Genomic DNA, 24,281 nt, shown 5'->3' on the forward strand with positions numbered 1-24,281 from the left:
TTACTAGTATTCCCAAATCACAGCTAGAATCGGGTCACTCTTTTGCTCAAAATGCTTCAGCTCCCCATTACCAACTGAATAAAATCCAGACTCCTTGAAGCCTGACCCAACTGTAACACCCACTACTCTCCTTCTCACACTCCACCCTCCCCAAATTGGATGAACTCCTCTTCTGTACATGCCCCATAATGTCTCCTCACTTGGTCATGTCACCTCCATTTAGAATGTCCTTCCTGCCACCCTTAAAAGGCCAGTTCAAATACCACCTATGGCAAAGTCTACCCAATGTCTCATACCTAAAATGATTGTTCTCTGAATGCTTACAGCCTTTTACCCTCACTTATCTGAAGACACTACTATTCTCTTATATCCCCTTAGCAGCCTGTAAGTCCAAGAGCAAGATTTATCCTTGTACCCCTCTGTAGAATTCTGCACAGGGAGGATACTCAGATATTTGTGTGAACAAAACTCTAAGGCAGAACGGAATACTGTCCTCACCTAGGAAAGGGCTGTGCAAAGGTGCAGTAAAGGAAGAAAACTGATTTTGAAAGAACATAAACTCAATAAGGGCAAAGATCTTCATTTTGTTCATTGATGTGTATTTAAAACAGTGCCTAGATAACAGGGGCTCAATATGTATTTGGTCAATGAAAGAAATGGATGAGGGAAGCTTTCACAGAAGGGGCTTATAAACCAAAACAGTGAAAAATAGTGTTTGGTTCAGAGGACGACACTGCAGAGAGGGAAAGAGCACGGCTTATTCAGTAAGACAGGAGGCCAGACGTGGTGGTTCACAGCTGTAATTCCAGCACTTTGGGAGGCTGAGGCAGGAGGATCGCTTGAGCCTAGGAGTTCGATACCAGCCTGGGCAATATAGTGGGACCCTGTCTCTACAAAAGGTACAAAAATCAGCTGGGTGTGGTTGGTGCACACCTGTAGTCCCCACTACTCGGGAGGCTGTGATGGAAGGATCCATTGAGCCCAAGAGGTCAAGGCTGCAGTGAGCTGTGATGGCACACTCAGTCTGGGCAACAGAGACCCTGTCTCAAAAATTTTGTTTAAAAATGAATGAATGAATGAATGACAGGAAGCCCAATGTGGCAGCAGCATAGAGTGAAAAGAGAAAAAAATGGAGGGTGACGCAGGTTGTCAGAGTCTTGAGTTCTATACTAAAAAGACTGCTCATTATCAGTAGCTGCTGAAAGCCATTGCAAGGTTTTGAGGAAAGTCTACATCCAGTTGTGTGCAAGGACATTAACTCTGGAATCAAAACGGATGTGACTAAGAGCAGAAGACCTACTGGTTACTGAAAAGCTCAGGTGAATGATGACTAGGACCTTAACTTTGGGAACAAGAAGGGTAGAAAAGGCAGGATAGGCCGGGCGCAGTGGCTCAAGCCTGTAATCCCAGCACTTTGGGAGGCCGAGACGGGCGGATCACGAGGTCAGGAGATCGAGACCATCCTGGCTAACACAGTGAAACCCCGTCTCTACTAAAAAATACAAAAAAAATAGCCGGGCGAGGTGGCAGGCGCCTGTAGTCCCAGCTATAGGGAGGCTGAGGCAGGAGAATGGCGTAAACCTGGAAGGCGGAGCTTGCAGTGAGCTGAGATCCGGCCACTGCACTCCAGCCTGGGCGACAGTGCGAGACTCCCTCTCAAAAAAAAAAAAAAAAAAAAAAGAAAAGGCAGGATAGATGAGTCACTAACATTTGGCATTTAATTCTTCCCTGTTGACTTCAATCTTTCTAACTTCATCATCCCTGTCCTTCTGACAGTCCATTTCCTGTTTTCTCCTCAGCACCTGGCAGAACAGGCTTTCAATGAAGGATGGCAGAAGCAGGCAAGAAGAGGCGAGTCCTTCCTATCCCATAAGACAGTGCCTCTGCACGCACAGAACCACCTGGAGAGCTTGTTGAGATGCAGATTCTGATTCGGGGGCCTAGGTGGAGCCTGAGTCTGCACCATTTCACACTCCTAGAGGATGCTGCTGCTGCTGCTGCTGCTGCCAGCTGAGAGCCCACACTTCAGGACATAGAATCCAGCTTTGACAGAGTTCTTAACTACAGAAGCAATACCACCCCACAGCCAAGTGTGCAGCTCTGAAGCAAGATGGTCTGGATTTCCATCACCTCTGCCATCTTACTTCACTTCTCAGGCCTCCTCCCACATCTCATATGGAAAATTAGGTAAAATCATACTCACCACTCAAAACTATGAGGACTTGTTTTCATGGAAATAAATAGTGCCTAGCACACAAGTATTCAACAAGTGTCAGCAGGAGTCCAATTGCTTGATACAATTATTTCCCAGCCTCAAGGAAAACTTAACTTTATTGGAGAAGTAGGACCATATTCTGTGCTTCACTTTTCCCCACAATGCAAGGCCTAAGGCTGGTCACATTAGAATGCTCAACAATTGGGAAGTAAGAGTAACTAAGGACAGGACAGAGAGGGTATCTATAAGGCAAAGGCTTGAGGGTAAGAAAAGACTGCAGAAGAAACTTAGGAAAGAAACTCCCAAAGGTTTTCCTGACGAAGCTACTACCCACCTCGCACGGTGCCGGCCCTACAAGGATTCCCTCCATGTTCAGTTTCTGTAACAAGACAATCCTATACCTTACAGCAGGGGGCCCCAACCCCTGGGTTGTGGATCAGTACTGGTCCATGGCCTGTTAGGAACCAGACCACACAGCAAGTGAGCTCTGCCTCCTGTCAGATCAGTGGCTGCATTAAATTCTCATAGAATGAACCCTATTGTGAACTGCACATGAGAGGGATCTAGGTTGTGCGCTCCTTATGAGAATCTAATGCCTGATGATCTGAGGTGGAACGGTTTCATTCCAAAACCATCCCATCTCCCACCACTGTCTGTGGAAAAACTGTCTTCTATGAAACCAGTCCTGGTGCCAAAAAGGTTGGGGACCTCTGCCTTATAGCAACCCAAGTTTCCTTCTATCTATTTGTTCACTCTCCCCATGGAAAACTGTAATGTCTTTAACGTGTCTCCGTTGGTCCTAAGTGTTCTTACAAAATGTATTGTGTGCATGCATTTTTAATTTATATAAATGGTGTTATATTATAGATCTCAATTTCTTATCTTTTCCCCTCAGCATTGTGTTTAAGATGGATCCAGATGGCTAGGCCATATATCTAAGCCAATGCTCGTAACAGCTGCCTGGCACTCGCTGGGGTACCCACATTTCACCTACTCTTTCTACCTCCCAATAGCCATCACCCAGACTGTCTCCAGGTCCCCTGAATATTCTCACCCATGCCACATCTTGTTTTCTGTCCTAGGTTTAAGTGAAAGTGCAGGTCAGGCTGTACCATCAGTCCTTCCCTGTCATCACTCCAGGTCAGGTGCCTCTCCTCCACCTTGACCCCAGGAGAGTGTTCTGACAGATAGAGAAAAACATCCAGTATGAACTTTTTTTTGTTTGTTTTGCTAGTAGCAAGTTTTATTCTAGGCAACTGCAAATCATCCAAGGGGATGTTCACATATGACCCCAGAGCCCACTCCCATCCCCCCAGACAGCAGTGGGGCACACATTCAACACTCCTAAGACAAGCATCTGTGTGCTTTTTCTCTACCCTCTCTGGAATAGGCAATCTCAGAATGCATTTGGAAACTGTAATCTGAACCACCTCAAGTAAGGATTGGTGTAATAGGAACAAACTCAAATAACCACTAGTACAAGGTGAACAACCTTAAGTAACAAAGTTGTTTTCTACTCTGGGAGGCTGCAGAACACAGCCAGGAGGAGGTGGGAAGAGGATAGGGGTATGCTGAGACACCTAAGTCCCAGACCACAGCCAGACCATCAGCAACTTCACTGGAATCTTTCTTCTCAACAGGGGCTGCAGGGTCTACCCCTCCGACTCTTTTCCTCTTGGTCCTTTTCAGACAATTTGAGAGCACCAAGCACCACACGAGGGAACCTAGCACCGTGTCCCCTGCTCTCTGGCCTAAGTAAGCGTCAGTGGGCTAAAAGAGCCCCATTAACAATTCCCTCCTAGAGGGCAGGTCCAGTCCCCAAGTGAGGAACAACTTCTACAACTCTTAAAATGTAAAAAAAAAAAAAAAAAGCGTTGGGCTGTATTCTTTAAAAAATTAACTAAAATCTAATTCCAAAAAAGGTTCTTCAGAGTAGGGTTAAGCAGTTCATTTAAATTATTTCTTCTACTTGTTATTAAACAGAGATTACAAAACAAGAAAAAATGGAGGGTTACACTTCCCAGAACTCTTCTAGGCAGCTGCTCACCCCTATGGCCCAACTCAACCCCGTGGGAAGACATTAAATGCCAGGACGAGCCCTGGAACCAGCCACCAGTCCCTGTGGGGTCAGAACGCCAACCCCAGCCCACAAGCATTGGCATGAATGAGAAAACCAGAGACCTGAAGGTGCCAAGAAACAGCAAACTTGGCAGCAGGGTAAAGACCTGGCCTGGACTCTTCTTCCACGGGGTTTTCAGGACAGCCTTTGGGCTTGGCTTGGTACTGGGACAAGGGAAGGCAAATCAGAAACAACTGCCCTCAGGAAGAACTCAGTCCCTGACTGCAGTGTCTCTTTGGGGGAACCAATGCCACCCCCCTCCGCCCCCCAGACGGGCGAGGGGCTGCACCCTTAAAGCAGGCCATTGGGCCTTCCGGGCTCCAGGGCCAGCCCACCCCGCTCCCGCTGGTGGATCTTCTGGTGCTGCAGGAGGTGCTGCTTCTGGACAAAGCTCTTCTCACACTCGGTGCAGCTGTAGGGCCGCTCACCCGTGTGGATGCGCTGGTGCCGCACCAAGTCAGATGGGTGACTGAAGCTCTTGCCACAGTAACCACAGATGAGGGAACTCCGGCTTTTCCTCCAAGGGATGTGGCCAGGCAGGGCAACCAGGCTGTTGGGTGAGAACCTCTCCTGGACATGTTGGCTGGCACTGGGCCCCTCCTGCAGGTGGCAACGCTGATGGGTCACCAGGCTCACCTTGCAGCTGAAGCTCCTCAGGCACACATCACACTGATGTCGCTTGGCCTTTTTGGTCTGCGGTTTCAGCCGTGGCCTGGGCCTAAGGCTCTCCTCTGGCTCCTCAGGTGTACAAGACTCCCACCCAGAGTGGCTGCTCAGGTGTGTGGCCAGCTGCTGCTTATAGCGGAAGGTGATCTCACACTCAGAACATTCGTAGGGGCGGGAAGTGTCCTTTTTCAGCTTCAGGCCCTGCCCACATTCCTGGCCCAGCTGTACCTGCCTATGAGATTTCTGCTTCGGGCAGCCCACAGTTCTGCTGCTGCTAGGATCTCTACCACCAACAGGCTCCCGTAGAGTCGAGTCCCCAGGACCTGTTTCCAGGAGGACAGAACTGCCCTGACCACCCCAGAGCTCAGTCTGCTCCGGGCTCAGGAAAGCCTGCTCTTCAGCAATGCATGAGAACTCTCCAGGAAGATCCGCAGGGCCTTCCTGCGTATACTGTAGCTCCTGTTTGATCATGACCCCACCTGCTGCAAAGTGGAAGAAGACCAACAAAAAAGATCACATTCTAGTACCTTTGGTTTCTTCAGGACCAAACAAACATCTGTCAATTTCAGAAGCACCCCAGGAATAAGTGAATTAGGACAACATGGAGGAGGATGACACTGGCTAGGTTCCAAGACTTGTATAAAACTATTCATGTATAGCTTTTCCAATGTTGATTGGAAATATCAATGTATTACTCTTATAAAATACTGTAAACTATAGTTCTCCAAGCTTGTCTACAAATTTATATTTAATCTCTGGGAAAAATGACAGAATACACCGTAACAACTATACTAAATTAAGAGTGTTAAAATAACACATCTGAAGGATTAAAGACAAACTAAACCTACAGCTTAAAAATTCATGTCCAGCTCTGTTCTTCCTCCATAACCTCCCAAATTACCTAGTGACAAGTGCTTTTCCTGCACTGCCTTCCCTCCTGAAGCTCTGACATGCCCACACTCAATCTCCGGCAGGTTTTGACTACCGCCTAGTATGGTACTCTATTCTGTAGGGCATGAAGAAGAGTGATTGATGTGGCCGCTAGTCTTTTTTTTTTTTTTTTTTTTTTTTTTTTTTTTTGAAGCCAGTCTGGCGCTGTGTCACCAGGCTGGAGTGCAGTGGCAGCGATCTCGGCTCACTGCAAGCTCGCCTCCCAGGTTCAAGCCATTCTCCTGCCTCAGCCTCCGAGTAGCTGGGACTGCAAAGAGCCGCCACCTGCGCAGCCGGCTAGTTTTTTGTATTTTGGTAGAGCTGAGGGGTTTCACCATGTGTTAGCCAGGATGGTCTCGATCTCTGACCTGCGTGATCCAGCCGCCTCTCGGCCTCCCAAAGTGCTGGGATTACAGGCTTGAGCCACCGCGCCTGGCCTGATGTGGCTGCTAGTCTTAAAGACCCCACAGGATGGTAGGAGTTGAGGCACATGTAACAGCTGAACTAACAACAATCATAAAGGAGTCTAGAACAAGCAAAGCCAGATGAGTTTACCAAGTCAGCACCTGGCAGGTCAGCCATGGGAAAGCTCACTCTAGGCTGCAGAGGGCTATGGAAGGGAACAGAATATTCCAGAGCCACTCACCTGGGTGGGCACCACCAGGACCTTCCTCTTCCAAGTCACCCAGCATCTCTGTACCCAACTCCGCTTCTCCCTCTGTCTGGCCAAGGACCTCTGGGTGGGGAAACAGCACGGTGTGAGTCCAGGAGAGAGCAAAAGCTCACTGCACACTGATCAGCTGCCAATGACCAAGGTGACCAATGGCAGGGAGAAAACACTAAAGCTTCAACAGATTCAAAGGCTACTGCTCATGTCAGTTTCCCCTAGCAGTTTGGGACAATTATAAAATTCTGGCCAATCCTAACGACTGACTTGGCTAGCTGCTACCTCCAGTGCTCCTCCATCAGAGGGCCTGTGGCTCAGGCAGGCAGGTTACAGAGCTACCACTGCCCCTGATGGCACCACCACCCACCTCTGCCTCTCCAAGTGTGTGCAGTTTAAGTCTTGCCAATGCTTCCTTTTGGGGGATCTAATTTCATCCTTGCTAAGGCACTGCAAGGTAAGATGGACACTGGGACAGACAAGGAAACAGTCCCAATGAGAGCATGTGACCCAACCAAGCTTACAAGGTCACTTTTCTGGCCCATTTTCTATTTTCTTTACCTCTTACTCTGCTCCAGGCACTTGACACTCCTCCACGTACCTAGGTTTTAAAAGACTTTGTCTACCAAACAAAACGCATTTATTATGTAATAGGTAACATTTTGCATATAAAGACTTATACCTATTAAGTAGCACTTCTAATCAACAAGCAAAAATCATTGAGACCACAATGACCAGCTATAATTCTGGCCAAACACCAAGAAAATGCTTTTGGTCAGCCTGTGCTGCCTGCCTCATCCAAGGTAACATAGGGTTGTCAAATCATCTTTTTTCTTTTCTTTTAAGCAAAGGAGATTTCACTATGTTGCCCAGGCTGGTTTCAAACTCCTAGCCTCAAGCTATCCTCCCACCTTGGCTTCCCAGTGTTGGGATTACAGATGTGAGCTACCATACCCATCTCAAATAGTCTTAAATATTTTTTTTTTTTTTTTTTGAGACGGAGTCTCGCTCTGTCGCCCAGGCTGGAGTGCAGTGGCGCGATCTCGGCTCATTGCAAGCTCCACCTCCCGGGCTCACGCCATTCTCCCGCCTCAGCCTCTGAGTAGCTGGGACTACAGGCGCCCGCCACTACGCCCGGCTAGTTTTTTGTATTTTTAGTAGAGACGGGGTTTCACCATGTTAGCCAGGATGGTCTCGATCTCCTGACCTCGTGATCCACCCGCCTCGGCCTCCCAAAGTGCTGGGATTACAGGCTTGAGCCACCGCGCCCGGCCAAATAGTCTTAAATATTAAAAACAGCATGGGAGGCCACGTGCGGAGGCTCACGCCTGTAATCCCTTTGGGAGGCCGATGCAGGTGGATCACTTAAGCCCAAGAGTTCAAGACCAACCTGGGCAATATAGTAAGACCCACGTCTCTAAATAAAATTTAAAAATTAGCCAGGCGCAGTGGCATGTGCCTGTAATCCCAGCTACTTGGAAAACTGAGGTGGGAGAATCATTTGAGCCCAAGCTGTCAAGGCTGCAGTGAACCGACATCATACCACTGCACTCCAGCGTAGGTGACAGAGTCTCAAAAAAAAAAAAAAAAAAAAAAAAAAGATAAAACAGGCCTGGCACAGTGGCTTACACCTGTAATACCAGCACTTGGCAGGGCCAAGGCGGGCAGATCACGAGGTCAGGAGTTCAAGAGCAGCCTGGCCAACACGGTAAAACCCTGTTTCTACTAAAAATACAAAAATTAACTGGGCATGGTGGTGGGCACCTGTAATCTCAGCTACTTGGGAGGCTGAAGCAGGAGAATCACTTGTACCCGGGAGGCAGTGAGCCAAGATCGCGCCACTGCACTCCAGCCTGGGCAACAGAGCTAGACTCTATCTCAAAAAAAAAAAAAAAAAAGATAAAACAAAACAAATCAAAAAACAACATGAGGAACCCTAGCCATATCACACTGTAGGGTATGAGACATTTTATTTATTAGAAAATACTATCAAGAACAGACCATGTGACCACAGAAAAGAAACACGAAAGGCACAACGCCGAGAGCTTTCCAAAAGTCTCTGTAAATGGGAGGACCTAGAGACTTGCATTTCTCCACCCGCGCAAGCCAACAGACCCACAGCCACAAGAGCCACAGGTGTAGTCTGAATTACAAGCTACCGGCCAGGAATTGTAGTATGTCTGAGACAGAATTCTAGGGAGAAAACTGCTACTCACTCAGAGAGACCAGTGTCTCATAGTTACTCTCCATCACATTTCTGTAGAGCTCCTTCTGCCAGTCCTCCAGATTCTCCCATTCCTGCTCGGTGAAACAGACGCCATCATTCTCCAGTGACCTGGACACCTGGAATCACCAATGGCACACCGTGAGTGCCTCTACTCACAGCTATGACAGAAAAGCCAGCAACTGAGGTGCTTACATATTAAAGGGCTGGCTCCCCCTTCTCTTCTAACTTTTAATCCTCAATGAGACTACCTTGGGGGCCTCCCCCTTGCTGCCCGGGGGCAGCCGCAGGATCCAGAAGTTCCTGTTGCGCAGCAGGTTCTCCACGTTCTCCAGCCGCCTCTGCAGCAGCCCGTACTCCTGCAGCAGGGTCCCTAGCACGGCCCACTTGCCCTCTAGCTGGTTCCCAAACTCCACGGCCATCTTCTCACAGTCAGCCAGCTTCTTCTCAGCTGTCCCCGTGCGTCCCTCCAGGCTCTGTAGCCGGGCAGCCTGGGACTCCATCTTCTTCTCCACAGCCTGAATAGCAGCCACCACCGTCCAGAGTGAGATCTCGGTGGTCTGAAAATAGGAGCTTTTCTCTGTTGCTTGTGAAGAAAGTGTGGAAGAAGTTAAAGGTGTGGAGCGTCGTTTTCTCCTGTGCTGAAAGATCAAAGACACAGAGTCAGAAAATGTCACTTCCAAACATCAAATAAAGAAAGCAATGTTCAAGTCTATCAGTGCTTAGAGTTACCTAGTTTCTTTTAATTTAAAAAAAAAAAAAAAAAGGCCGGGCGTGGTGGCTCTCGCCTGTAATCCCAGCACTTTGGGAGGCCGAGGCAGGTGGATCACGAGGTCAGCAGATGGAGACCATCCTCGCTAACATGGTGAAACCCCATCTCTACTAAAAACACAAAAAAATTAGCTGGGCGTTGTGGCAGGCACCTGTAGTCCCAGCTACTCAGGAGACTGAGGCAGGAGAATGGCATGAGCCCGGGAGGCAGAGTTTGCAGTGCACCAAGATCACGCCACTGCACTCCAGCCTGGATGATAGAGCGAGACCCCGTCTCAAAAAAAAAAAAAAAAAAGTCTTTTATTGATACTAAAAATTATATGTAGATATTGCATTAATAATGTTGGGAAATGCTGAAGAATAGAAAGAAAATATTACACAAAATATTCTCACACAGAAATAAGCTGTTAGGGCTGGCCGCAGTGGCTCACAACTATAATCCCAACACTTTGGGAGGCCAAGGCAGCTGAATCACTTTAGCTCAGGAGTTTGACACCAGCCTGGCCAACAAGGCAAACCCTGTCTCTAAGAAAAAGTTCAAAAAATTAGCCGGGCGTGGGCCAGGAGCAGGCCGGGCGCGGTGGCTCACGACTGTAATCCCAGCACTTTGGGAGGCCGAGGCAGGCAGATCACAAGGTCAGGAGATCAAGATCAGCCCGGCTAACAAGGTGAAACCTTGTCTCTACTAAAAATACAAAAAATTAGCCGGGCGTGGTGGCAGGCGCCTATAGTCCCAGCTACTCGGGAGGCTGAGGCATGAGAATGGCATGAACCCAGGAGGCAGAGCTTGCAGCTTGCAGTGAGCTGACATCGTGCCACTGCACTCCAGCCTGGGCAACAGAGCAAGACTCCGTCTCAAAAAAAAAAAAAAAAAAAAATTAGCCGGGCATGGTGATGCATGGCTGTAGTCCCAGGTACTTGGGGCACTGAGGTGGGAGGATGGCTTGAGCCCAGGAGGTTGAGGCTACAGTGAGCCAAGATCGTGCCACTGCACTCCAGCCTGAGTAACAGAGTGAGACCCTGTCTCAAAACAGGAAGGAAAGAAGGGAGGGAGAGAGAAAGGGAGGGAAGGAAGCTGTTTGAATTTTGGTGTATTTCCTGTAGGCTTTTTTTCATCTTTTATTTTTTTCAACAAAAGTGAAATTACAGTGTGCATGTTTTGTTACCTATGTTTTACGCTTAGCATATTCGCTGAGACTCCTGTATCGGTGTTCATTTTAAACCTATTTTTATTTAACGTTTTGGACTATATGATAAAAGATGTCATTTACATCTTATCTTGCCTCCACATCCCTGCCAGACTTCATAGTTGATCATGTCACCCCTGTTTGAAAACTTTCAATGGCTCCCCACAAGAAAGACAAAATTCCTTAGCAGGACCTACGAGATCTAATCCATTCATCTTTGCACTCTAGCAGCTGGGATGGTGAATAAATCCTTAAAAAATATTTACTGAAATGATGTGACTAAGTCTACTGACATTTTCCCTATAATTTTCACTTTAATGAGCTGTCTCTGACAGTAGGAAAATCGCTGTCGTAGAAGCTAAAATTACTGAAATCAACATTCGGGAAGTCTTCCCCAAGCTGTCCCTCTACTGTCTCCCTGCACGTTCGCTTCAGTCCTAACTCCCTCTGCAAACTTCATGTTCTTTCATGGCTGCTTTTCAAACCACAGTGAGTCCACCAAGACACTGAGAGGAAGTATCTCGGAAAGAACTGCTGGGGCCAGGGTTCGTGGTCCAGAGAACATGGGACAAAAGGAAACTGGCGCAGAACTGAACATTTAAGTTTGGCCATGACCTACTCTAGTTACTCAAGTCAGTTAATTCATCATGGAACACAAGAGACAAAAGCTTAAATACATCCTCCCGCAAAAGATTAAAAGAAAAGTTCAAGGTAAAAACAACTACAAGTGAAACAAAACAAAATATTAAACTAGATATATACATGCCATCATGTTTGTTTTGCTTCTACTTTAAGTCTATGAGTCTCCTCTTTCTGTGGCCCAGCATTCTGTGCTTAGTAGCACGTTTTCCAGACAGGAACATAGGTGAGAATCTGTGCAAAGGAATACGCCCCCTCCTCTTCCACATAGTAAGAGGTTGAAAAGAATGATTAAACTAAGTTTCTTCTTGTCTTCTGTTTTGAATTATCTAACATGATGGGAACAATTCACATGTTCACGAACCAGTGAATGGATGAAAAAATTGTGATCCATCCAATGTCATGGGTTGAACTGTGTCTCCTCAAAATAATATAGTAAAGCCCTAATCCTCAGCACCTCAGGATGTGATCTTACTTGGAAATAAGGTATTTTCAAGGGTAATCAGGTTAAAATGAGGTCATTGGGATGGGCCTTAATCCAATGACTGATGTCCCTAAAACAGAGGACCTTTAGACACAGAGAGACACACACACAGGGAGAAGATGTCTACTATGGTTTGTCCTCACCAAAACCCATGCTGAAATTTTATTCCCAATGTGGCAGTGTTGGGAGGTGAAGTCTCGTGGGAGGTGTTTGGATCATGAGGGCACATCCCTCATAAATAAATTAATGCGCTCCCACAGGGGTGAGTTGTCATTGGCAGGGATGGATTAGTTCCCACTAGAGTGGGTTGTTGAACAGTCTGACTTCTTCGGTCTCTCCCTTGCCTCCTCTGTCACCATGTGATCTCTACACACACCTGCTGCCCTTCCACTTTCTGCCACGAGTTTAAGCAGCTTGAGGCCCAGCTGCCCAGTCTTGAACTTTCCAGCCACCAGAATTATGAGCCAACTAAACCTCTTTTCTTCATGAATTACCTAACTTCATGTATTCTGTTACACCAATACATAATGGGCCATGTCAAGATTAAGGCAGAGACTGGAGTTATGCTGCCACAAACCAAGAAAACACATGGGACCACCAGAAGCCAGGAGAGAAACACAAACCTCTTAAGGAACCAACCCTGCAAACATCTTGATTTCAGACTCCTAACCTCCAGAACTGTGAGACAATACATTTCTGTTATTTAAGCTTCCCAGTTTGTTATACCAGCCCTACGAAACAAATACACTATATAAGACACTTCATTATATACCGTATTAGATATTTAGTGTATTTTTCCTATATAGCTTAGTAGACTACTAAGCCTGCTACTTAGTAGTAGACTACCACTTCGACTACTAAGTCTACTACTATGTAATAAAAAGGAACCAAAATCACTGACATGTGTTACAACATGCTAAGTGATGGGAATCAGACACAGGTCAGGCATGGTGGCTCATACCTACAATCCCAACACTTTGGGAGGCTAAGGTAGATCACTTGAGCCCAGGAGTTCGAGATCAGCCTGGGCAACAAAGTGAGACCCCACCTCCACAAATTTTTTAAAATGACCAGGCGTGGTGGCATGTGCCTGTACTCCCAGCTACTTGGGAGGCTGAGGATGGGAGGATCACTTGAGCCCTGGAGTTCAAGGTTGCAGTGAACCATGATTGCACTATTGCACTGCAGCCTGAGTGGCAGAGTGAGACCACCTAAAAAAAAAAAAAAAAAAAAAGAAGGGCCGGGCACCGTGGCTCACACCTATAATCCCAACACTTTGGGAGGCCGAAGCGGCCGGATCACCTGAGGTTGGAAGTTTGAGACCAGCCTGACCAACATGGAGAAACCCTATGTCTACTAAAAATACAAAATGACCCAGGCAGGGTGGCGCATGCCTGTAATCCCAGCTTCTCGGGAGGCTGAGGCAGGAGAATCACTTGAACCTGGGAGGTGGAGGTTACGGTGAGTCGAGATCGCACCATTGCACTACAGCCTGGGCAACAAGAGCAAAACTACAAAAAAAAAAAAAAAAAAAAAAGAATTCAGACACAAAAGGCTACATCTGTGTTTCATTTACATGTTTGGAAAAAAGCAAATTATAAGGATAGAAATCAGATCAGTGGCTGCCAAGGGCTAGGGATTGTAGCCTATTAGAATGTCAAAGCAGGAGAATATTATATACATATTTCCATCATCCAAGAAAGTTCCCTCATATCCCTTTATAATCAGTCTTTTTTTTTTTTTTTGAGATGGAGTCTCGCTGTCGCCCAGGCTGGAGAGCAGTGGCGCTATCTCGGCTCACTGCAAGCTCCGCCTCCCGGGTTCATGCCACTCTCCTGCCTCAGCCTCTTGAGTAGCTGGGACTACAGGTGCCCGCCACCACGCCTGGCTAATTTTTTGTGTTTTTAGTAGAGATGGGGTTTCACCGTGTTAGCCAGGATGGTCTCGATCTGCTGACCTCGTGATCTGCCCAACTCAGCCTCCCAAAGTGCTGGGATTATAGGCGTGAGCCACTGCACCCGGCCAATGAATTTCAATTCATAAACATAGTATGCAAATCCTTTTTTTTTTTTTTCCTGAGATGGAGTCTCTCGCTCTGTCACCCAGGCTGCAGGCTGGAGTGCAGTGGCATGATCTCAGCTTACTGCAACCTCCGTCTCAGGTTCAAGTGATTCTCCTGCCTCAGCCTCCCAAGTAGCTGGGAATACAAGTGTGAGCCACCACATCTGGTTAATTTTTCTGTATTTTTAGTAGAGACAGGGTTTCACCATGTTGCCCAGGCTAGTCTCGAGCTCCTGACCTCAAATGATCCACCCCGCCTCAGCCTCCCAAAGTGCTAGGATTATAGGAATGGGCCACCATGCCCAATCTTTTGAGACTCCATTTTAATATCTTTCAATGTTTTAACATATTCCCTAGGTATCTATTCCAATCATCAACTCCTGTATGAAAAATAATCCCCAAATTTAGTGGCTTAAGACATCATCATCTACTTTACACATGAATCTGCAACAAAAGGAGGGTGGCACATGGATGTTTGTCTCTGCTCCACTCTCTGTCTCTTGGGGCAAATCACAGGCAGCCAGGTGCTAGAATCCCTTGAGAAATCCCAAGCCACATGAAGACGGTGCATGAAGTGTTCTGTGCCATGGTCTCACCTGCGATCTCAGTCTACACACCAGCATCAACCAACAGACATGGAATGCACACATTTTCATTCCCAACAGGTTTTTATGTTTGCCTCCTCTCTTTTGTTTTGTCTCTACACTTTGATATTACATACTGATAGATATATGGATAAAAAAATGATCATTTCTGGCCAGGCACAGTGGCTCACACCTGTAATTCCAGCCTCTTGGGAGGCCGAGGTGGGCGGATCACGAGGCCAGGAGATAGAGACCATCCTGGCTAACATGGTGAAACCCCATCTCTACTAAAAATACAAAAAAATTAGACAGGCGTGGTGGTGGGCGCCTGTAGTCCCAGCTACTTGGGAGGCTGAGGCAGGAGAATGGCGTGAACCCGGGAGGTGGAGCTTGCAGTGAGCCGAGATCACACCACTGCACTCCAGCCTGGGAAACAGAGTGAGGCTCTGTCTCAGAAAAAAGGTAAAAATAAAAATAATCATTTCTGTACCTGTGCTTCCAATATAATAGCCACTAGTCACACGTGGCTGGTTAAGATTAAATAAAATTAGCCGGGCACAGTGGCTCATGACTGTAAGTCCAACCCTTTGGGAAGCCAAAACAGCCAGATGACTTGAGGTCAGGAGTTCGAGACCAGCCTGGCCAATATGATGAAACCCTGTCTCTACTAAAAATACAAAAATTAGCCGGGTGTGGTGGCACATAACTGTAATCCCAGCTACTCGGGAAGCTGAGGCAGAAGAATCACTTGAACCTGGGAGGCAGAGGTTGCAGTGAGCCGAGATCGCACCACTCTACTCCTGTCTGGGTGACAGAGTGAGAGTCTGTCTCAAAAAAAAAATTAAATTAAATTAATAAATAAAATTTAAAACTCAGTTCCTCAATCATACTAGCTAACATTTCAAGTGTTCAAAAGCCACATGTGACTAGTGGCTACTGTATTAAACAGTGCAGAACAGAACATTTCTATCATCTTGGAAAGTTCTACTGGATACACTACACCTTTATAATTCTTTTCTATTTGATAAAATACTAAGGTTGTATTAAAATCTCCTATTATAACAGTGAATCTTTCTTGTAGTTCTGTCAGTTTCGTTTTATATATTTTTAGGCTATGTAATTAGGTGCATACAGGTTTAGCAATTTTGTATCTAGCTGGTAAATTGAGTCTTTTACCATTACAAAAGTAGTAGTAGCCTTCTATCTCTAGAGATACTAAATATATTTAAGTCAACTTTCTTTTTTTTTTTTTTGAGACAGAGTTTCGCTCTTGTTGCCCAGGCTGGAGTGCAATGGCAAGATCTCGGCTCACCGCAACCTCTGCCACCCGGGTTCAAGCGATTCTCCTGCTTCAGCCTCCCGAGGAGCTGGGATTACAGGCCACGCCTGGCTAATTTTTTTGTATTTTTAGTAGAGACGAGGTTTCTCCATGCTGGTCAGGCTGCTCTCAAACTCCCGACCACAGGTGATCCGCCCACCTCAGCCTCCCAAAGTGCTGGGATTAAGGCGTGAGCCACCACGCCCAGCCAACTTTCTTTTGACTAGTATTTGCTTGGCATATTTTTTCAAGTCCTTTTATATTTATTTCTATATCCTTATCTTTTAGGGTTTTTTTGAGACACAGTCTCACTCTGTCACCCAGGCTGGAGTGCAGTGGTGAGATCTCAGCTCACTGCAACCTTCGCCTCCCAGGTTCAAGCGATTCTCCTGCCTCAGCCTCCTCAGTAGCTGGGATTACAGGCGCGAGTCACTATGCCCAGCTAATTTTTTTTTTTTTTGGAGACCGAGTCTCGCACTGTCGCCCAGGCTGGAGTGCAGTGGCACAATCTCAGCTCACTGCAACCTTCACCTCCCAGGTTCAAGTGATTCTCCTGCCTCAGCAACCTCCGCCTCCTGGGTTCATGCCATTCTCCTGCCTCAGTCTCCCGAGAAGCTGAGACTACAGGCACCCACCACCATGCCCGGCTAATTTTTTGTATTTTTAGTAGAGATGGGATTTCACTGTGTTAACCAGGATGGTCTCAATCTCCTGACCTCATGATCCACCCACCTTGGCCTCCCAAAGTGCTGGGATTACAGACGTGAGCCACCGTGCCCGGCCAGTTGTATCTCTTTTAAACCATCTAGTTGGATTTTTCCCCCATCCTGACAATCTATGCCTTTTAACTTGAACATTTCATTCATTTACATTTATTGTAATTGTTCATTAGTTTTTATTATCTTTTTTGTGCTGTGTATCCCATCTTTCTTCTCTATTTTCTTGTCTTCTTTTAATTTTTTCTTATTCTATTATCACCCTTGCTAATCTGTAAATTATACAACCAATTTCTAGTTGCTTAGCAAGTATCCTAGAAATTCTGGGAAATATACATAGAAGGCCCTTTAACAAAGCCCTTTAAACAGTTTAATTCTGATCATCTCTTCCTCACATTTACACCAATGCCATCATGTATTTTAATTGTTTTTAACACAACAAGAAACTGTTACTGTTTTATTAAGTCACCATTTGTTTAGGTTTAACCATTTCCATGCATCATCACATCTTCTTACATTTTCAGACTTTCTATTTGGGATAATTTTCATTTTACCTGAGGTATGTATTTTAGAATTTACTAAGAGTGCATTGGTAGCAAATTGTCATTTTTAATTTGTCTAAAAATGTCTTCATTATATCTTTGTTTCTGAAATATATTTTTGCTGCATATAAAACTATGGGATTATAGTTATTTTCTTTCAGCCTACTGACATCATTTTCCTGTTGTCTGGCTTCCATGGTTGCTCTTGAGAAGCTGGCCCCCATTAATTTTGCTGTACTTCATTTCAAGGTAGGTTTTTTTTTTTTTTTTTGGTTGCTTTTAAGAAATTCCTCTGCCTTAGGCTGGGTGCAGTGGCTCATGCCTGTAATCCCAGCACTTTGGGAGGCTGAGACAGGTGGATCACCCGAAGTCAGGAGTTCAGAGACCAGCCTGGCCAACATGGTGAAATCCCATCTCTATAAAAATACAAAATTAGCCAGGCACGGTGACGCCTGCCGTAATCCCAGCTACTCTTGAGGCTGAGGCAGGAAAATCGCTTAGAACCTGGGAGGCAGAGGTTTCAGGGAGCTGAGATTGCTCCACTGCATGCCAGCCAGAGCGAGAGAGCAAGACTCTCTCAAATAAAAAAAAGAAAAAGAAAAAAAGAAAAGAAAAGAAACTACGGACGGGCATGGTGGTTCACGCCTGTAATCTCAGTGCCAAGGTTTAACAATTTTCTTTGCAATCATCTGAAGGTCAGACCTTACTTTCAGTTCACCCTTACACAGAATGTTGCCCTTTGAAGTCTCTGTTTCATGGGACTGGGTTAGGGAGCGTCTCAGACTTTCCACCTTAGGCTCTGAGATTTGTGTTCTATTTTGCAGGTCCCTTGAATCATAAACACCAAAGATGAATGTTCAGCCAATGCCCTCAAAGTTGGCTTCAGAACTCTTAATCACTTTCCATTTCCCTCTTTCGCTTAAGTTTTGGGGCTCCAAGTATTCTTTACTAAAATACATTTCAAATGCATTTATGTGCAGGGTTTTCCAGCATTTTTAGTTGTTTCATCAGGGCACCTATAATTGGTCTGTCAAACGACAGACACAGAATCCTCACCTGAAGAGATGTCTGAGAAGAGAAACAGGCTCAAGAACAATTTGAATAAGTTCTACAACGACAAATTCATGTTATTTAAGGCATAGTTTGGGATTGTGGTGGATTTTTTTTTTTTTTTTTTTTTTTTTGGAGACCGAGTCTCCCTCTGTCACCCAGGCTGGAATGCAGTGGCGCGATCTCGGCTCACTGCAAGCTCCGCTCCCCCGGTTCACGCCATTCTCGTGCCTCAGCCTCTCGAGTAGCTGGGACTACAGGCGCCCGCCACCACGCCCGGCTAATTTTTTGTGTTTTTAGTGGAGACGGGGTTTCACCGTGTGAGCCAGGATGCTCTCGATCTCCTGACCTCGTGATCTACCCGCCTCGGCCTCCCAAAATGCTGGGATTACAGGCGTGAGCCACTGCGCCCGGCCTTTTTTTTTTTTTTTGAGACGGAGTCTCGCTCTGTCACCCAGGTTGCAGTGCAGTAGCACGATCTCAGCTCACTGCAACCTCCACGCCTCCCGGGTTCAAGCGATTCTTCTGCCTCAGCCTCCCAAGTAGCTGGGTCCACTGGCACGCACCACCACGCCCGGCTAATTTTTGTATTTTTAGTACAGATGGGGTTTCACCCTATTGGCCAGGCTGGTCTTGAACTCCTGACCTCGTGATCCTCCCGCCTCGGCCTCCCGAAGTGCTGGGATTACAGGCGTGAGCCACTGTGCCTGGCCTGTGGTTTCTTTAAGGCTTCTTCCTAACAAGGTCTACTGATGACATGTAAGTAACTGTGGAGTGACCTGGCAAGAAGAACTGTGGCAGAGTCCTCTTGCCGGACTCAAACACTAACTAGATCTTGTGGAAAAGCCGAGTCTTTGACTGGCTCAGCCTAGCTTACAGAAGTCAGACGAGGTTAATAATGTAAACATTTGTGTCTTGTCTTCCCAATTCAACTGTTAACTTCCTTGAAAGCAAATACTGTGTTCTCTAAGTCTTCCAATCCCTCCCTTCTTAGTTCTTAACGCACTTTCTACAAGAATCAAATATAGTGCACCCTGCTCATGGTCAAATTTTCCCACAGAATCTCCTTAGCCCTCCATTCTCACAAAGATCTAACATGATTCTCAAAGTGTTTCTGGACCAAGGAACACTTCATTAAAAATCAATTCAATTCCAGCTGCCCTTTCCGTTGCAAACCCTCCAGTGTTGTTAAATTAACCACTACTTTGGAATAGTATGAGAATGTCGGAGCTGGAAGGAACCTTAGAGCCTTAAAGATTATCTAGCAACTACTCCTACACTCTCGATTTACAGTTAAGAAAACGAAAGAGACCCAGAGAGGTGAACACAGTTGCCTAAAATTACCCAAATGGATAGCTGAGAGCTAAGTTACGGCTGAACTCGTTTCGTGACTCCACACAAATAGGATTTTCCTCACACCAAGCTCCATATCTTGACATTCCCAGAATGGGGATGGTCGATGGGGGGCGGGGGGACGGTGAAGGAGAGAGTTTGGATAGCTCTACAAACTAAACACAAAATGCAGCAACTACACTGTAGATAACACCTGTCCCCAAGAAGCAGCAGCCCAGGCTGACTTCAACCTGTGGCTGCAACCCCAAGACAGAAATCTGCAGCACGGGAGAAACGGGCAACACACAGGACCAAGGAGGAGGTGGTCGCAGACAGGCAAGTCCTGGGGTCTCCGGGGCAGTGGGAGAGCTCACTCGTAGCGACGGAGACCGTTTCCATCCTGCGTTTCCGCTCCAACCTGGGAACAGGCTCTTTTAGCACGAAAGAGAAAATGTGTGGGCAGGGTCACACATCCACCAACCTAAAACAACCTTCGGAGAAGTTTCTAGGCAAGGGCGCACGGCGCCAAGGCTCCGACCCCGCTGCAGAAGGAAGCGGAGGGAAAAAAGGGCAGAGCACTGGGGTCGCGAGGAGGAGGGTTCCCGTTCACCCGCGCGAGGTGCAGCCCCGGGAAACCAAGACCCCGGCGGCGTCCAAACCGCGAAGCCCCGCCCCGGGCAGGGGACTCCGCCATCCCCAACGCGCCCTGGAGCCCGCGCGCCGGGGCCTCTTACCCGAGCAGGCGCCGACTCCGCCATGGCTCCAGTCGCCCCTCAACACCTGGACCAAGCCTCAGAGCCCCCGGCTGCGTTCCTGTCTGCACAGCGCCCCGGAGCCTGCTGGAAACCGCCGCCGCCGCCGTGTTGATGCCAGGTGCATTCTGGGAGCGTCGACCTCCCTGGCGCAAGACAGGCTCCAGCCGCTCTTCCTCACTGCGCAGGCTTTCCATAGTGCCCCCGTGCGGCGGGAGGGAGAACGCCGCTTGGCACTCTCGGCCAGAGTGTGGGCACCAGGAGAGCTCGGTTACTCAAAAGTCAAGACCGGGCCGGGCGCGGTGGCTCAAGCCTGTAATCCCAGCACTTTGGGAGGCCGAGACGGGCAGATCACGAGGTCAGGAGATCGAGACCATCCTGGCTAAAACGGTGAAACCCCGTCTCTACTAAAAAAAAAAATACAAAAATAAAAACTAGCCGGGCGAGGCGGCGGGCGCCTGTAGTCCCAGCTACCCGGGAGGCTGAGTCAGGAGAATGGCCTGAACCCAGGAGGCGGAGCTTGCAGTGAGCTGAGATCCCACCACTGCACTCCAGCCTGGGCGGCAGAGCAAGACTCCGTCTCAAAAAAAAAAAAAAAAAAGATCAAGACTGGGTTCCGCGTTTCAGGCATAAGCCACGGGACCCTGCTGTCTTCTGTATGTCCAGCTCTCTGCTAAATGTTTTGAGGGATTCAAAAATGTGTAAAAGTCAGACTTTTTGCTGAGGAAAGAACATGTAACGTTGTTGGAGAAAAGAAATATGGTTCAAAAAGGCAAGTGATTTTATTCCAAAAGTTCGCCTGTTATTGGGCTTTTTAGAAACTGGGAACAGTTTCCACAGCAACAGTGTGGAGTGTGGAGTCAGGCCCAGGCCAGCCCTCTGTAGCCTGTTAATTATGGTAACCATGTGCCTTGGAAAGTCCAAGACAACCCTGATTTCAAATATTTTCAGTCCTCATACTATATGTAAGACGATGTGTTCGGAATTTTTGTTAGAAAGTACAGCCATATTACCATTTCATCGCCAGGTACTTTATCGCCAATACCAGCAACACTACTGCAACCATACCTGCCTAATTTATACCATTGTCTCTCTGGAGACAAGCAATGAACTTCCACTTCACGTGATAGGCGTGAAGTTGTTTCCTCTGAGAACGAAACTCTTTTTTGAGATGGAATTTAGCTCCTGTTGCCCACGTTGGAGTGCAATGGCACAATCTCGGCTCACTGCAACCTCCACCTCCCGGGTTCAAGCAATTCTCCTGCCTCAGCTTCCTGAGTAGCTGGGATTACAGGCATGTGCCACCACGCCTAGCTAATTTTGTATTTTTAGTAGAGACAGGGTTTCTCCATGTTGGCCAGGCTGGTCTCAAACTCCCGACCTCAGGTGATCCGCCCACCTCAGCCTCCCAAAGCGCTGGGATTACAGGTGTGAGCCACCACACCCAGCGGAGAACAAAACTTTTAAGATCATGACTAGCTCCTTCCTCACATGCAGGGCTCAGTTCAGATTCTACATCCTCAGAGAGACATCTCCAGACCCCCCTTTCTACAGCCCCACGCCATCCTCCATCTCAATACTCAGTCTCATTACCCTGCTGGAAATTGTTCATACTATTTATCACCATCTGAAGTAATCTCATTTTTTCACTCATTTATATATTAATTATCTATATCTCTTCCACTGAAATGTCTCTCTGCTATATCCTCCATTTGTTGTAGATAGAAGTATTCGTATTTGTAAATGATTGAATGATGAATCAGAGTGGAAGGATATGAAATGTCATCTCAAACACAGGCATTATTTCCAGGGCAACTAGATCGACAGGCACTTCATTGGATCATTAATAAATCTAGAGAAAGAATGGGCCAGGCTGAAGAAACCAATCAGTCAGGGAGATTCTGTCCAGAGGGTCTGACCTGATCTCTCAGACCAACAAACTCTTGGTGTCAGATACAGAAAAAAAAAATGTGTCATGGGTGAGGTGGCTCATGCCTGTAATCCCAGCATTTTGGGAGGGCGAGGCAGGAGGATCACTGGAGTTTGAGACCAACCTGAGCGACATAGGCAGACCCTGTCTCTACAAAATTAAAATCAAAATTAAAATGAGCCAGGAGTAGTGGTACACACCTGTAGTCGCAGCTACTCAAGAGGCTGAGGTGGAAGGATCGTTTGAACCCAGTAGTTTGAGGCTGCAGTGAGCCATGATTGCACCACTGCACTCCAGCGTAGGCAACAGACCAAGACCTTGTCTTTAAAAATAAAATAAAAATGTTATCCTCCACAGGCACAATATCAGGACATAGGATGCTGAGGTCATTAAACAGTTCAGTCGTAGAACTCATTCCCTCTACTCTGTTTCTATACTCACGAGGCAACCTTCTGACAATGCATGTTGCCAGGTAGCTTCTGGGAGGCAACATGCAGGTGAGGCTAATGCTTATGTCCACACTGCAGCTTATACGTCAGTCTCTTGAAACTGAGCATGATTCAGCATCCCAGACTCTGAGCCTGCAAGTCTGGAAAAAGGCTCAGTTCAAATTTCCAGCCTGCAAAGGAGGCAGCACCAGGCACCAGGGTTGCAATGCCCTGGGCTGGTGGAGATGGTGTGGCGCCTGCAGTCCCCTGGGCTGGTGAAGACAGTGGGGTACAGCAATTTGCTAAGTGGGGCTGGGGAGTGAGACCGTCTGGGTCCCTAGCCCAGCACTGCCACTATATTAGTCAGGGTTCTCTAGAGAGACTAATAGGATATATATATATATATATAAAATATATATATATAAAATATTTTATAAAGGGGAGTTTATTAAGTATTAACTCACATGCTCACAAGGCTCCACAACAGACCGACCGTCTGGAAACTGAGGAGCAAGGAGAGCCAGTCCGAGTCCCAAAACTGAAGAACCTGGAGTCTGATGTTTGTTGATGTTTGAGGGTGGGAAGGGTCCAGCACCGGAGAAAGATGTAGGCTGGGAGCCTAGGCCAGTCTATTCTTTTTACATTTTTCTGCCTACTTTATATTCTAGCTGTGCTGGCAGCTGATTAGATGGTGCCCACCCAGATTAAGGATGGGTCTGCCTTTCCCAGCCCACGGACTCAAATGTTAATCTTTGAGTAACACCCTCACAGACACACCCAGGATCAATGCTTTGCATCTTTCAATCCAACCAAGTTGATTCAGTATTCACGATCACAGCCACTTACTAGATACGAACTTTGGTCAGGTCTTTAACTTCTTAGTACTTGTTTCCTCATTATTATTGGTGAATAGAAAACAGTACTTAGCTCACAGAGTTGTGTGAATTAAATGAGTGAATTCAAGTCAAGTACTTAGAACAGTACCTGGCACAGAGGAAGAGATCAAGAAGTACTCATGATCGTTATTGTTGTTTAGTCCCAGATCCTTCATTTACTAAGTGCTGTGGCTCATGCTCACTCTGCCCTAGTATCCTTGTCTTCCGCTGAGAATGTGAACACCTCATCCTAAGGTTGTTGATGGAACAACAACCTTGTTATGTAAAGTGCTTATGTAGTCAAGTGCCCGGCATACAGCAAGCACTTGATAACAGGCAATTTCTTCTCTCTGCTTTACTTTTGCAAGGCCTAAGCCTTGTATTGCAATGAATTCAGCAGGATAAATGTGGCTTTGTTGTGTCTCTTAGAAGCTACCCGTTAGTTTTTTCCCACTGACATTCAAATCTTGACATATGCTGTTTTAAAAAACTTTTTTTTTTTGAGACAGAATCTTGCTCTCTCCGAGGCTAGAGTGTAATGCCGCAATCTCGACTCACTGCAACCTCCGCCTCCCAGGTCAAGCAATTCTCCTGCCTCAGCCTCCCAAGTAGCCAGGATTACAGGTGTGTGCCACCACGCCAACCTAATTGTTGTATTTTTAGTAGAGAAGGGGTTTCATCATGTTGGCCAGGCTGATCTCAAACTCCTGACCTCAAGTGATCTGCCCACCTTGGCCTCCCAAAGTGCTGGGATTATAGGTGTGAGCCACTGCGCCCAGTCCGTTTTAAAAAAC

At 46.8% G+C, this 24,281-nt stretch overlaps 1 protein-coding gene across 3 annotated transcripts; it reads right to left on the reverse strand.

Annotated features, from left to right (window-relative positions):
• Window positions 1-3,424: 3,424 nt before the first annotated feature.
• LOC101005227 (zinc finger protein 212) lies at window positions 3,425-20,396 on the reverse strand. Of its 3 annotated transcripts, none has more exons than XM_031665047.1 (5): window positions 20,237-20,396; window positions 9,070-9,459; window positions 8,811-8,937; window positions 6,577-6,666; window positions 3,425-5,479 (listed from the first exon to the last, which is right to left on the reverse strand). In XM_031665047.1, the coding sequence occupies exons 1-5, from the start codon at window positions 20,258-20,260 to the stop codon at window positions 4,626-4,628; spliced, it is 1,485 nt and encodes a 494-aa protein (XP_031520907.1). In that variant the 5' UTR covers window positions 20,261-20,396; the 3' UTR covers window positions 3,425-4,625. The 3 variants fall into 3 exon arrangements, with proteins under 3 accessions (XP_031520907.1, XP_009202397.2, XP_003896870.1); XM_009204133.4 differs by having other exon boundaries at window positions 3,425-5,482; window positions 9,070-9,454; window positions 20,237-20,378; XM_003896821.4 differs by having other exon boundaries at window positions 3,428-5,482.
• Window positions 20,397-24,281: the final 3,885 nt, after the last annotated feature.

The sequence above is a fragment of the Papio anubis genome, chromosome 4, assembly GCF_008728515.1.
Source record: "Papio anubis isolate 15944 chromosome 4, Panubis1.0, whole genome shotgun sequence".
NCBI classification, from domain to species: Eukaryota; Metazoa; Chordata; class Mammalia; order Primates; family Cercopithecidae; genus Papio; species Papio anubis.

What these genes read in the sequence shown, in the direction of transcription:
- LOC101005227 (XM_003896821.4), bottom strand. Translation starts at nt 20,260, where the DNA reads ATGGCGGAGTCGGCGCCTGCTCGG. An exon ending in TGAGACACTGGTCTCTCTGA is followed by an intron (nt 6,667 to 8,810) that starts GTGAGTAGCAGT and finishes TTCCCCACCCAG; the next exon opens with AGGTCCTTGGCCAGACAGAG. An exon ending in TCCTGGTGGTGCCCACCCAG is followed by an intron (nt 5,483 to 6,576) that starts GTGAGTGGCTCT and finishes TCCACTTTGCAG; the next exon opens with CAGGTGGGGTCATGATCAAA.